The sequence below is a fragment of the Gossypium hirsutum genome, chromosome A07 (genome assembly GCF_007990345.1).
Source record: "Gossypium hirsutum isolate 1008001.06 chromosome A07, Gossypium_hirsutum_v2.1, whole genome shotgun sequence".
Lineage (NCBI taxonomy): Eukaryota > Viridiplantae > Streptophyta > Magnoliopsida > Malvales > Malvaceae > Gossypium > Gossypium hirsutum.
The window spans coordinates 10,482,262-10,495,862 of NC_053430.1; the positions used below are offsets into that span (position 1 = coordinate 10,482,262).

At 32.4% G+C, this 13,601-nt stretch overlaps 1 protein-coding gene across 1 annotated transcript; it reads left to right on the forward strand.

Moving 5' to 3' along the window:
• Positions 1-11,073: 11,073 nt before the first annotated feature.
• Positions 11,074-12,909, forward strand: LOC107934215 (uncharacterized). The gene has a single exon (XM_016866593.2). It carries the CDS (start codon positions 11,608-11,610, stop codon positions 12,355-12,357), a length of 750 nt encoding a protein of 249 aa, XP_016722082.1. The 5' UTR covers positions 11,074-11,607; the 3' UTR covers positions 12,358-12,909.
• Positions 12,910-13,601: the final 692 nt, after the last annotated feature.

Below are 13,601 nucleotides of genomic sequence, written 5' to 3' on the forward strand. Positions count from 1 at the left end.
TTAATAGTGATTTTACTTGCATGAATAAATTAATCAAAAGCACTAAATAACTTTTAACAGAATTGAAGAAAGCAATGTACAAAAATCAAATCATTCTAACACAAACGAATCTAAGCAATCATGATTATATTAGAAAGAAAAAACTTAGTTGAAATCATGTTTATGAATTAAACAAGAACAAAAATTAAAGGGGAAGAAGAAACTCTAGTCGGTTTTGAACGATCCTGAGGCATAAATTGTTTGCTCCCTCTTTGGATCTTCTATCTTGTCATCACAACTAAGCCAAGCATCCTCAGTATAGCTGAATTATGGTTGCTCTCAAGGCCTCACAAAACTATTTCTCAAGAGGAAGAAAAAGGGTATGGAAAAAAGAGAAAAAGAAGCTCAAATGGAGAGGAAATGAAGAGAGAAATGAAGAATGAATGGGATAATGTAATGAGGAGTGAGAGGGGTGGTATTCATACATGAAGAGAGTAGCTTCCATTTGCTAAAAATAGCAGTCAATACCCTCTTCCTATGGTCTGCCTTTGATAGTAGAGAGAGGGGTTGAGATGGTTTTGCCAAATTAGCTAGGTGCTTGAATGTGAAAGTTTAAGAAGTGAAGGGGTTGAAACGGGTAAGAGGAAAAAGTTTAAGATTGTTTTTCAATTGTTAAAATCAACTTAAAATAGCTAATTTGGGCAGCAACTTAGGTCGGCTCAGGTTGCTCTCTCTTGTGGATTAGTCCCCTTCAAGTTGAATTTTCTAAGCCCGTTTTCCTTACATAAAGCTATCTACTTAAATCACCATAATTGAGAACTGGGCCAATTGCATTGTAGAGGTTCAAAATCAATTTTTTTAGGCGTCCATGGTTGCTAATTAATCAGCTAAAACTTCGAAAATATCCTCACAATTAAATCTTCCCAAGGTGACTTCCAAGCTGATTTTGCTCTCATTGCGCAAAGTTGCTCAAAATTGACAGAATTACATAAATTTAATATCAAAATAACTAAAATTCAAGATGTGTGATGGGCGTCGAAACCACCAAAAATAATTCCTACAAAATAACTTTAAATAGTAGTAAAGGATGGTAGTAGGGTCGAATCAACAGGGATTGGATGTTATAACCAACTTCTGCATTTATCTTGTGGACAAAAAGTTCATCGTGTCGAAGGTCGTGACAAAGGTCGTGCCCACTACTCCAAACAGACCTGCAAAAAAATTAACAAATAAATCTGGGGGTTTTGAAAATGTTTAGAAACTAAATAATTGGAACAACATAAATAATTAATTAAATAAATTAGAAATTAAATTGGAAATTAAATTCAGATTTTGTAATCAAAGATAATAAGTCTTAGCCCTAGACTCGGTAGATTCCGGTTTAAGAATCGATCCTTGAAAATTGATCTTCTCCTCCAAATGATAAGCTGGTTTATAGCAGAGAAAAACGTCCTAACCACCAATTCTTCCTCTCGTAGCTGGTCCCTGTACGACCTGCAAACCAACCCTTACCGATTATCTAACCGAGATACACATGTTCTCGATTCAAGATTTCAGCAGCCTTGCTCTCTGAAGAACCCAACTCAAATCAACGGCCTCAACGCGTGGGTCGTTTAAACCCGATCACTTTTTCTTTGATTTGTTCTCGAAGATCCGAGTACAGCATGGCCGATTCGTTTCTCCAACTGTCAGCAAACACGACTCCAGCCTAACGTGCACTTTGACTTGAAATCGAATTTAACTTTAAAGGATGGTTTGTCTATCCCAATACTTAGGGAAAAAATGAATATCAATTGGAAGCATTTTAAGTACGAACTAGTATCTTACAGTCCCCGACCGGAAAGAACACCAACCTAAAGCTAAGATAGGATTTAGTGTAACATGGATTTAATCATGCTTGTAGGTTGTGGAAGGTGATTGGATTTGTATGAAAGGTGGTAGAAGTTAGGAAGGAAAAAAATACTTGGAAAGCAATTAGACCAATTTTGAAAGAACAAAAAAATGTAAATGGAACAACAAAATATTCACGCCCAAATTGAAAGAAAAAAAATAATTCTATTCAATTCTAAATTGAAATCAGAATGTAGAATTACATGTGTCTTTCCTAAGAACATTAAGACCCTATTTATATACATAGAATTTACTAATTTTAGCCTTAAATAATTTAACATAAAATTAAATAAATATAAAATAAAATAAAATAAGATTTTTTTTCTATTTTTGGCTTTTACAAAGTCAAAAACTCTGATGAGTCCTTAGCTTTCTCCATATTTTTTATTCGGCCTTATTTCATTAATTGTGTTTCAATTTGGTCCATTTCTGTTTATATTTGTCTCTTAGTGTTTCAATTACATCCCTAACAAGATTAAAACATAAAACATTAATTTAGTAGGGATCTATTCAGAAATAAACCGAATTAAACACAAAATATCATGCAAATTAACATGTTATTAGCTCATGCTTGTCCTCAAGCATGTTGTTTTTTCAAACATTAGAAAATATTCTACAATTTATTAAAAGTCGAGCCTCTTTTTCGCATCCATAATCAATGTAAACAACATAGGTAAAAATAAATAAATGCTCAGGATATATAGTTTAATCAACAAGTGTCATAAAATTGAAATATGTGAACTAAATCATTTCACTAAACTAAGTTTGAATCCAAAATTTGCAAGGCATTATTAATTAATTACGCATTAATAAAGATTTTTAGACACAGTCAAACCTTTTTATGCCAACTAGGATGACAACCCAAGTACTCTATCCCGGTTACTCAGTTCAAACAGTCTTTTTTTTCTTGAAGGCTCAGTTAATGGAATGTTTGCAACTTATCGATTTGTCACTCGAACCTTTTTACGCGAGATAAAATGACAACCCAAGCACCTTATCCCGGTTACTCAATTCGGTCACGTTTTCGAAACTTTCACTCATAACTTGAGCTTTTATTTATTTATATATGTACAAGCGAATATTTTTTTTCAAACAATCAATTTATATGAGAAATCTAGTTACATATATCAACCTAAAACACAAATGTCGACTAATCTAGATACCTCGAACACTTTAATTCAAAATTTTCCCAATTTTCCAAATTGACTAAGTAATGAGATTGAGGCTCAATGTCAGAATAAATTATCGAATAATTCTAGCATAAGATTGAACGTATGCAAAGGAGAGACATGCAGCAAAAAACATGCATATTTACTATTTACTTACTATTCAACCCCCTACTTAATTTATGCTTGTCCTCAAGCATGTTTAATATGCAATAAAGTTCAGTAACTCAAGCAACAAGCAAAGAGAAAGGTTAAAAATACTCCCCATGTGTTTCTAATGATGTTGTCGGCGTTGGGAAATAATATTTAGCATTTAACACGGTGTGCCCACGCCATCATCAGCATCTAATTTTGGGAAATTTGATAACCTCCATTACGTACATGAAAATAGCACATTAACCTGATTAAATAATAATTTGGTTATTATTCATTTTATTTTTAATCCAAATTAAACTGAAATTTAAAAAAAATCAATAAATTAAAAATATATTTGGGTTGCCTCCTAAAAAGCACTTTTGTTTAACGTCGTTAGCTCGACGACCATAAATGTTATCCATTTGGCTAATTGAGAATTAATTTTTCCATCTTGTACACTTGGATGTTCTTGCAGAAAAGTTTCGACCTTTACCCACTATCTTTGAAGCCTTACCCAGATTCCCCTATTACTAGTGGATTGAGGTGTCTTTGAGCTTCTCCGTTCAATTTTGCATTTTTCTCTATCGGAATCCTTGTACGTTCTAGAAATGATTTCAGATCTAATTTTGAGGCTTTCATGACAGCTTCACGTATTGGTTTTTGGATTATCGATAACTCCTATTGCTTAACATCGAGATTTACATTCCTGTAAGGATGATTTGTAACTTATCATTGGGATGTCCCACATTATCATAAACATTAAACCTAACCACTTCACTGTCAAATTCCATGGTGAGTGTTCCACTCCAAACATCAATTTTCGTTCGTACAGTACTCAAGAATGTCTCCCAAGAAGTATCTTAGACAAATTGGCCAAGTTGTCATCCTCTATGTTGATAATGTAAAAGTTTGCAGGAAATATTAGCTCGTTTACCTTAACAAGAATGTCCTCTAGCACTCCTTCTGGATGCACTACAGATCTATCTGCAAGCTAAATAATTACACCTGTTTCCTTCAAAGGACTCGTATTAAGTAGTTTATAAATTAACAAAGGCACAACATTAATTGATGCGCCTAAGTCACACATGGTTTTTTAATATCGACACTACCTATTTTGCAAGATATAGAAAACATACATTGGTCCTTACATTTAGGTGGTATTTTTCTTTGTAAAACGACAGAGACATTTTCTCCAACACTCACATTTTCATTGCCCAAGAGCTTCCTCTTACTTGTGCATAATTCTTTTAAGAATTTTACATACAGTGGAATTTGTTTAATCGCATCAAGATGAGGTATGTTGATTTCTACCTTTCGAATGTTGTCAAAGATCTCCTTCTTTTCTCGCTTCTTACATTGGACTAGTCTTCTAGGAAACAAAGGTGGTATTGCAAATAATTTTTGTGGTGTTGACTCTACTGGAGCCTCTATGTCAAGTTTCTTCTTATCTCGACTGGCGTTGTGGGCACGACTCGCGCCAGGTACGAAATCCAAAACCTTCCTACTCCTCAACGTCATAGCACTTATATTGTGTTGAGGGTTTGGCTCAATTTGAGATGACAGCTTAACTTGGGACTCCAAACAGCTAACCGTGAGCGCGAGTTTGCTCACTTGCTTATCCAATTCCTGTAAATGTATGTTAATTTTTTGTTGAAATTTCTCAGTACTATTGGCTAGTCTTTCCACTATGCCTTCCAAAGATGACTTTGGGGGTGGTAACTTTGATTCTAAGGCGACCTTTGTTGGTACGGTTGATTGAACTGAGGGTTTGACCCATAACTTAGATTTAGGTGATCTTTCACCCATATTATACAAGTTCAAGTAGGGGTCATATCGCCTTTAGGCCAGTCCTGGAAAGTTATCGACAACATTTGCTTGTTCTGTCAAATCCTTATGTAAAATTGGACATGAGTCCGTTGGATGGTCTGGCTTAGCACAAATTCCACACAACCGTGCTGGGCTCTCATTTTATCTGTACGCAAAGTTTGAACAACGTTAGTTAGCTTATCGATTTTATCTTTTAAAGATAAAGATTTTAACCCATGAACCCGTTTTATGGGTGTTGTAGCCGGTCGGAATTGTTGAGAGTTAGCAGCTATGGTTGAGATCAACTCTCTAGCTCTTTGAGGCGTCATATTAACAAGTGCCCCTCCACTTGCGGCATCTATCATTTTCATTTCCATCGGAAGCAATCCCTCATAGAAATACTGCAAGAGTGACTGTTCAGTCAGTCCATGTTGTTGGCAACTTGCACACAATTTTTGTATCGTTCCCAGTAATCGTAGAGCGATTCAGTCTCTTTTTAACAAATTTCCATGATATCTCTCCTTAGTTCGACCACTCGAGCTGCAGGGAAGAGCCTGTCAAGAAACAAACGAGACATGTCAGACCATGTGTTGACAGATCTCGGAGGCAAATAAAATAGTCACTCTCTAGCAGAGTCGGCTAGTGAGAAAGGAAAAGCACGAAGTTTGATTTAGTCTTCGGTTACTCCCTGAGGCTTCATGCTTGTGCACACCATATGGAATTCCTTAAGGTGGATGTGTGAATTTTTGTTTTGTAGTCCACGGAAGGTGGATAGTAAATGAATCAAACTCAGCTTTAACTCGAACGACGTTCCTCCCGCCGGATAGGTTATACATAAGGGTTGTTGTTCAATCGGTGCCACAGCGAGTTGGCGTATTGTCTGTTCGGCCATCTTGTTTAGTTCGTCGAACGAGAAAATTTCCTCGGTGTATGATATGGTTTCGAATTCGGGATTTGGCCATTTGCCACGTCGTATGGCTTCTCTTTGTAGTTGTCGGGCCAATTTTTCAATTTCTGGTTCAAACTCTATAGTTCTCGATTCTGATCTGGTCATAAGGTAAACAAACAAAAATTAGAGAAAATATCTCTAATCCCCGACAACAACGCCAAAATTTGATGGGTGTCGAAACCACAAAAAATAATTCCTACAAAATAACTCTAAATAGTATTAAAAAGTGGTAGTAGGGTCAAGTCCACAGAATTAGATGTTATAATCAACTTCTGCGTTTATCTTGTGAACAAAAAGTTTGTCGTGTCGAAGGTCATGACAAAGGTTGTACCCAAGACTCCAAACGGACCTGCAAAAAAATTAACAGATAAATCTGGTGGTTTTGAAAATGTTTAGAAACTAAATAATTTGAAAAACGTAAATAAATAATTAAATAAATTAGAAATTGAATTGGAAATTAAATTTGGAATTTCTTATCAAAGATAACAAGCCTTAGCCCTAGACTCAGTAGATTCTAGTTTTAGAATCGATCCTTGAAAATTGATCTTCTCCTTCAAACGATAAGCTGGTAACAGCATTTAAGAACGCCCTAACCACTAATTCTACCTATTGTAGCTGGTCCCGGTACGACCTGCAAATTAACCTTGCCGGAAACAAATATGTCATGGTTGCAGGAGTCTATACATCGCATATAGGCTTAGGCTTTAAGTTAAGGGCATCGTGGTATAATCGTCGAGGTACCGCAGGACCTAAGAGATCGAATGGAAGGGTACATAGACAAGTAAATCCCTTATGACACTCCTTTAATTTAAGAGGATTCAGCATTCGAGGGGAAGTAGACTACTCAAGAATTTCACATTTCATTTATGTCCTAATTTTGAATTGAATAAAGAATTAAGAAAATCTAAATCAATAAAAGAAGAATCAATCAATGAAATGTTTCTTGGAACTTGAGTAAAGAGTAGACCTTTTTGGGGGGGTTCTAGAATTTGAAAGCGAGAACTCCTTTACTTTATCTTTATTATCTAACCGAGATACACGTGTTCCCAGTTCAAGATTCCGGCAGCCTTATGCTCTGAAGAACCCAACTCAAATCAACAACCTCAACCACGTGGGTCATTTAAACCCGATCACTTCTTCCTTGATTTGTTCTCGAAGATCCGAATACAGCATGGTCGACTCGTTTCTCCAACCGTCAGCAAACACGACTCCAGCCCAACGTGCACTTTGACTTGAAATCGAGTTTAACTTTAAAGGATGAAAGAAAAAAGAAAATAATTCTATTCAATTCCAAATTGAAATCAGAATGTAAAATCAGATGTGTCATTTCTAAGAACATTAAGGCCCTATTTATATACATAGAATTTACTAATTTTAGCCTTAACTAATTTAACATAAAATTAAATAAATAAATAATAAAATAAGATTTTCCTCTAGTTTTGGATTTTACAAAGTCAAAAACTCTGATGAGTCCTTCGCTTTCTCCACATTTTTTATTCGGCCTCATTTCATTAATTGTGTTTCAATTTGGTCCTTTTCTGTTTGTATTTGTCTCTTAGTGTCTCAATTGCGTCCTTGACAAGATTAAAACATAAAATCACTAATTTAGCATGGATCAATTTAGAAATAAACCGAATTAAACATAAAATGTCATGCAAATTAACATGTTATCAATGTGTCTTAAATCATGTTCAATTTAATTATTTTATAATGAAAGCACAAAATTAGATAGAAAATACTTGAAATTTGCATGAATTAATGTTCAGAAGGTGCTAAATAAGTCTATATATTTCAGTATTTCCAATAATACTCACAAAGTGTCATCCAACCTTGATTAAATCAAGTCTTTCCAAAACAAAGGCCTCAGTACCCCTACAATGTTGGCACACATAGTGCATCAAGCAATCATACTAGCACATATAGTACATCATCGGATAAATCGAAACAAATATATTGACACAAATAGTGTATCATAGGATAAACTAAAGCAAAAATACTAGCACATGTAGTGCATCATTAGCTAAACCGAAGTATATACCTGTACAATTAATAGGGTAACCAATTTCCAATTTCATCACATAGTTCAGTTCACGTTCCATCATTTTCAATTCACCATTCCAATACAACATATAACATGTTTCAACTCAATTTCATCTAGGTACCACATATCAATTAAATCATACTACTTTTTATTTTATTCAATTTAGTTTTCTATCTCGATAGACCATATCAATCAGCACAATTTAACTCATACAAGTATTATATACTCACCTCATTACTAATTTAAGCAATTTAACATGAATATGCAATAATTAGATTTATCTCGGATGATAGAATTACAAACCGAATGCTCGCCTTTCCTTTCCTTCTCGACAACTCGACGTAATCTTTAACTATGAGTAATAATTCAACAATGAAAAAATATCAAATTCCATATCAAATCACATTTAAATACAAAGTCATACATATTTTTCAATTTATTCAATTTAGTCTCTAAACCTGAGAAAATCATAACTTTCGATCTAGAACTTCGGATTAAAATTCGTTTTCACATATACTCAATAGTGACATCCTACTTTCCATTATTTACCAAAATTTTATAATAGTTTTATATTTTATTAATTTTGGTCCCTAATATACGAAACCAACAATTTAGCCCTTTTCATAAACTAAGCTTATTTCTATCAATTTCACACCTAATTGTTCAAGAAATAAACAATGGAAACTTTCTAAAATGTTAACAATTTCACAAATTAGTACATGGCCTAGCTAAATTAAGCTCTCATGACCCTATATTCATAAAAATTACAAGAAAAATGATTTAATTTTCCTTAACTATTGATGGATGAATATAAAGACATGAAAATGACTTCCTTCCTTAGGTTTCTTTTTAGACGGTAAGAAATGAGAATGAGTAAGATAACACTTTCATCTCCACTAACTTAAGTTTATATACCTTAATTATAAATTAATTAGTCTAACTTAATTAGCGTGTTAATAATATTAATTAGTATTTTACTTAAACTAACTGGCCAACATCATCAATGTCCACTACCTTATAATAGTAATTGGTTTACTTATCATTTTAGACCTTTTGGCTAATTGTTATTTAAGTCCCCAAGCCTTTTGACAATTAAAACTCTATAATGATTGAACTTTTACAATTTAATCTCTGAGACTTAATTAACTATTAATTCGACAAAATTATTTGATTAATTATTAATATATTTTTATATTAACTTCATAAATATTCGTATTTAACATTTACGGACTCGATCTTTTAGAAATAATGTCTCGAAACTGCAATTTTTGACACTACTAAAAATTGGATCGTTACAGAAATAGTGTCTAAGAGTTGAGAAGAGGAAGGGAAGGTTTGGATTGGGATTATTTATATTATTTCAAATAAATAATTATTATAAATTTGCGTTCAAGGAGAAAAGTAAAGAATTTAGGATTTCAAATAAATTTATTATAACATTCTTATAATTTTTACAAATATTATAAAATTTTTATACATTTTTAATTTTTTACCATTTTTATATTTTTTTAACAATTTTTTTTAATTCTTGTTCCTTTTTGGAAATTTTTTAGAATTAGGATTAAATTGATAGAATGTGTATATATTGAAGGTTAAATTTATTATTAGACTAATAAAAAAGCCCATATTAAACTTTTGTTACTGACTTAATAATAAAGTGGTTAAAAAATAAAATTTTGAAAAATTTAATGACTAAATTAAAATAAAAATTATAATTGAATAATCAAAACAAAAATGGAATATTTATATAGTTTACCCAATAATTAATACATGACATTTTATGGAACCCATGTAATTAACCTAAAAACTATATAGAGAATAAAGAAAATATCAAAGATCATTTGTGGTAACTCTTTAGAATTTGAGTTTCTTTAATACCGTGTATATCTCATTCAAATTAAAATACTGTAATTTATATAAAAATAATTGAATATCTATACTGTTATTTAAGTGTGTGATTGATAATAATTTGGTCAATGAAATTATTAAAATAATCTTACATATTTTAAATAACTTATTTTATTATGAATGTACTTTTGTCTTTTCACTATTTAAATAAATTATACAAAGATTACAAATATTAATATTTGAATCCATGCCATCAATATCTATAAGGTAAACTACACCCAAGGTCATTAAATTATTAGTAAGTTTGCTTTTTGGTCACTCAACTATTCTTTAAGTTTTCATTTAAGTCCTTGAACTATTTGAGAGTTTTTATTTAAGTCATTGGGTTTTTCTTTTTAAAGTCTATCTAGTGAGCTCCAAGCTATGGTTGTTTGGATTTAGATTTGCACATTCATGACGTTCAAAGTTGATTCATAAAAAAAAAATGAACTTTAGAAGAAAAAGGGAATGAAAGCTTTCCATTGGTGCAGGTGGTGCAAATAAAAAAAAAGTCATACAACAACAGTTTTAACAACCCAACTATTTAAATGAAAACTTTTTAAATAGTTCAATGACCATTTTTGTCACTTTTTGAAGTTGAGTGACCAAAATGTAAACTTACTAATAGTTTAGTGACCTTAGATGTAATTTACCAATATCTATGAAATCTTTTATTTTTTACCGTTTCAACCACAATTTTATCTTAATATCTTTATACATTTCAAATTTGTTACACAAATTGTTTCACCTATATTATTTGTATATATTGATAATGTCATTACTTGAGTTGGTGTCACAAGTTAACTCAATATCAACTCAAGCAAAATAAATATTATAATAAATAATTGCAATGCATTTAATATTCTTAATCTGATGTATTTACTTATTTACATTTCTTTTTACTCAAAAGTTAAATTATTTTTTATTTTAATTTCGTACGTATTGCATATGTATTTTTTTTAGGTCAAAATTTTTCATTAAGGAAAAAAATGAAATAAGATGCACAAAAACAAGTAGGAAAGGTAAACTAAAACCAAATCATTATTAGGCTTATTCTATACACCCGAGCCTAAAGCCCCTCCATAACAGGATTATGCGCACCCTCTGTAAAACATGGAAAACACATGCTGGAATAGAAACATAAACAGATGGATTCGCATCAGATAAGGCTGCTCGTGCAAGCTTATGAGCGACCTTGTTGGCAGATATTGTCGAACCCATCAAAATGTGAGATTTTGAAATTGTGTCTACAACACGCGATAATCTTCCAAAAGCAACTGAACTATTTTAAACTTGTTTTGTTATTTTTAACACACTTAATTGCTAAGTAGTTATTTCCACGCACATGCGTTAAAACCTTTAGTATTAATAATAATTATATAAGTGATAAAATCTTGACGTAGGCCATGAATTAAGGGAAAAAATGTCTAGCTGTATGTATGAGAATAATAGCGGGCAGCAGATTATTCTACCATGTAAAGTTTTAACTAACTTCCTATTCCTCTACTGACTCTGAGAGATAAAAGGCTGCAAATATGTCTATTTTTTTGGTCATTTATTTTCTGCTATTCACTTGATTCCTTCTACCTTCAATTATCATTTCTTCATTTTCATTTCCCTTTTTATCCCAAACAAAATCTTCCCCTGACATGCTTTGATTTTTGCATTTTTTGGTTCTTAAATTCTTTTTCCTTTTTGCATGTCATTATCTGAATAGCGTTTTTAATGCAAAGTTTCAGAGTTTCTGTTTTTGCATGATTGATTTTCTTATTATTGGAACAAAAATGGCAGTAGAACTTTGCTCAGACAATTGTGGCATCAGTCCAAGGATTTCATTTTCTCTTAATCTTTGTCATTTCGATGATGTCCCTGTTGAACAACGCCCTTTCCGTTCTAAGCCTTCTTCCTTGAATTCAAGCGTTGATTTTGATTTCGGCGTTGGTGAAACCTTCGAACAAGAAGCCCCCTCCGCCGATGAACTTTTCTCCGACGGTAAAATCCTTCCCACTGACATCAAGAAGAGCAACCCCTCTAAACAAATTGACCACTCTTCTTCACCACCACCGCCGCCATTGCCACCTCAGAAAGCAGCAGAAAGCTCGAAAGAAGAAGAGAAGCAAAGTTCAAAGCCAACTTCATTTTGGGGTTTCAAAAGGAGTAGTAGCTTCAGCTGTGGGAGTGGTTATGGCAGAAGCTTATGTCCTTTACCACTTTTGTCAAGAAGCAATTCAACTGGTTCTACACCAAATGCTAAACACCCTTCGCCAAATAACCCTAAACACATCCATTCACATAAACATGCTGCTGCTAATTCTATTACTAATCCATCTTTCAAGTCTTCCACAAGTTATCATCAAAAGCCTCCACTGAAGAAGACTGCTTATAAGCCTTATTACGGTAATGGTGTTCATCCTGTTCTCAATGTTCCTTCTGGTAATTTGTTCGGTTTAGGTTCGATCTTCTTCAATGGCAACAAAGCTAAGAACAGCTGCAAGAGGAAATGATATGATCCATACATGGATTTGATCCTTGTTAATTACCCATTTGAGAGAAAAAATGCAAATAGAGATTGGGGTTAAGAAGACAACAAAAGAAAATGGAAATGTCAATGGGGGGGGGGAGCGGGGACCAGGGGGTGGAAAGATATAATTCATGGAACCTGCTTTGGGAAAACAAAATGACAGGTACCACTGCTTTCATGGTTGTCACATGTTGGTTTTTTTTTTCTATAATTTCCTTTTTCCCATTAACTTTTTTCCATGATGTGTTTCTCAAGATTATTAGACCTCATTTTGTTTCTCTTTAGAGCAAGTGCAAGTTTGTTGGTGACTGCTATCCTGGAAATGCTTCTTGATTTTGGGTATATATATATTTACTTACTGCTGGATAATAATGTAACTCATATGTTTTACTTATAATTTCCAATTAATTTTAGATAAGGTGTTCGATAGTTTATTATGTGAATTAAGATTTGTTTGTAATGTATGCTTTTTCAGACATCAATAGTTATGTTTTAATTCATCAGTTGGTATATATAAAAAATATATAATTGAGCATCTGTGTTGGCAAGCCAAATCATTGATCAATGGTTGGTTCTCTTGAAACTCTTTTTTAAATGTTGTGTAAATAATTTACTTGTAAGAAGCCAAAAGACATAATCAAAGATACACCTAAGCTTGCCTTTGGTTAGATGGCAGCACTCGCATTACTTTTTAATTGCCTTTCGTCACCTTATCATATTCCATATGCTTAAGTAAAAATAAAATGAAATAAAAATTGAAGATATATGGGAAAAAGAAAAACACCACCACAAATCCAAGAGAAAAAGAAATAGAAAAACAGAGAATCAGTTTATAGAGCCGCACTGGAATTTAAAAAAAATAATTATCAACGGGTTTACGAAGTCATCACGTCTTTCTTTCTTTTTTTAATTAAAATTTATTTTTAAAATATAATTTTAAAACATTTGAATTTTTTTTAATTCCGATTATGATTTTTTTATTACACAGTATACAAAATAATTATCATAGACTATATATTAATTATAAATTGGGCTTCCATAATGAACTTTATTCAAGTCCAATTAGTTAGGCCAAAAATGTCCAAATAGCATAACCCAAAAACTAAAAGTACTATATAAGTTTGAGCTTTGAGATATCATCTCAAATATTAATTAATTTTCAAATCATATAAAAAATATTGAAAATAGTTTAAAATAAAGAAAAGAAAAGAAAAACAAAAAATGGTG

Coding starts and splice junctions, on each gene's coding strand:
- LOC107934215 (XM_016866593.2), top strand. CDS start 11,608: ATGATTGATTTTCTTATTATTGGAACAAAAATGGCAGTAGAACTTTGC.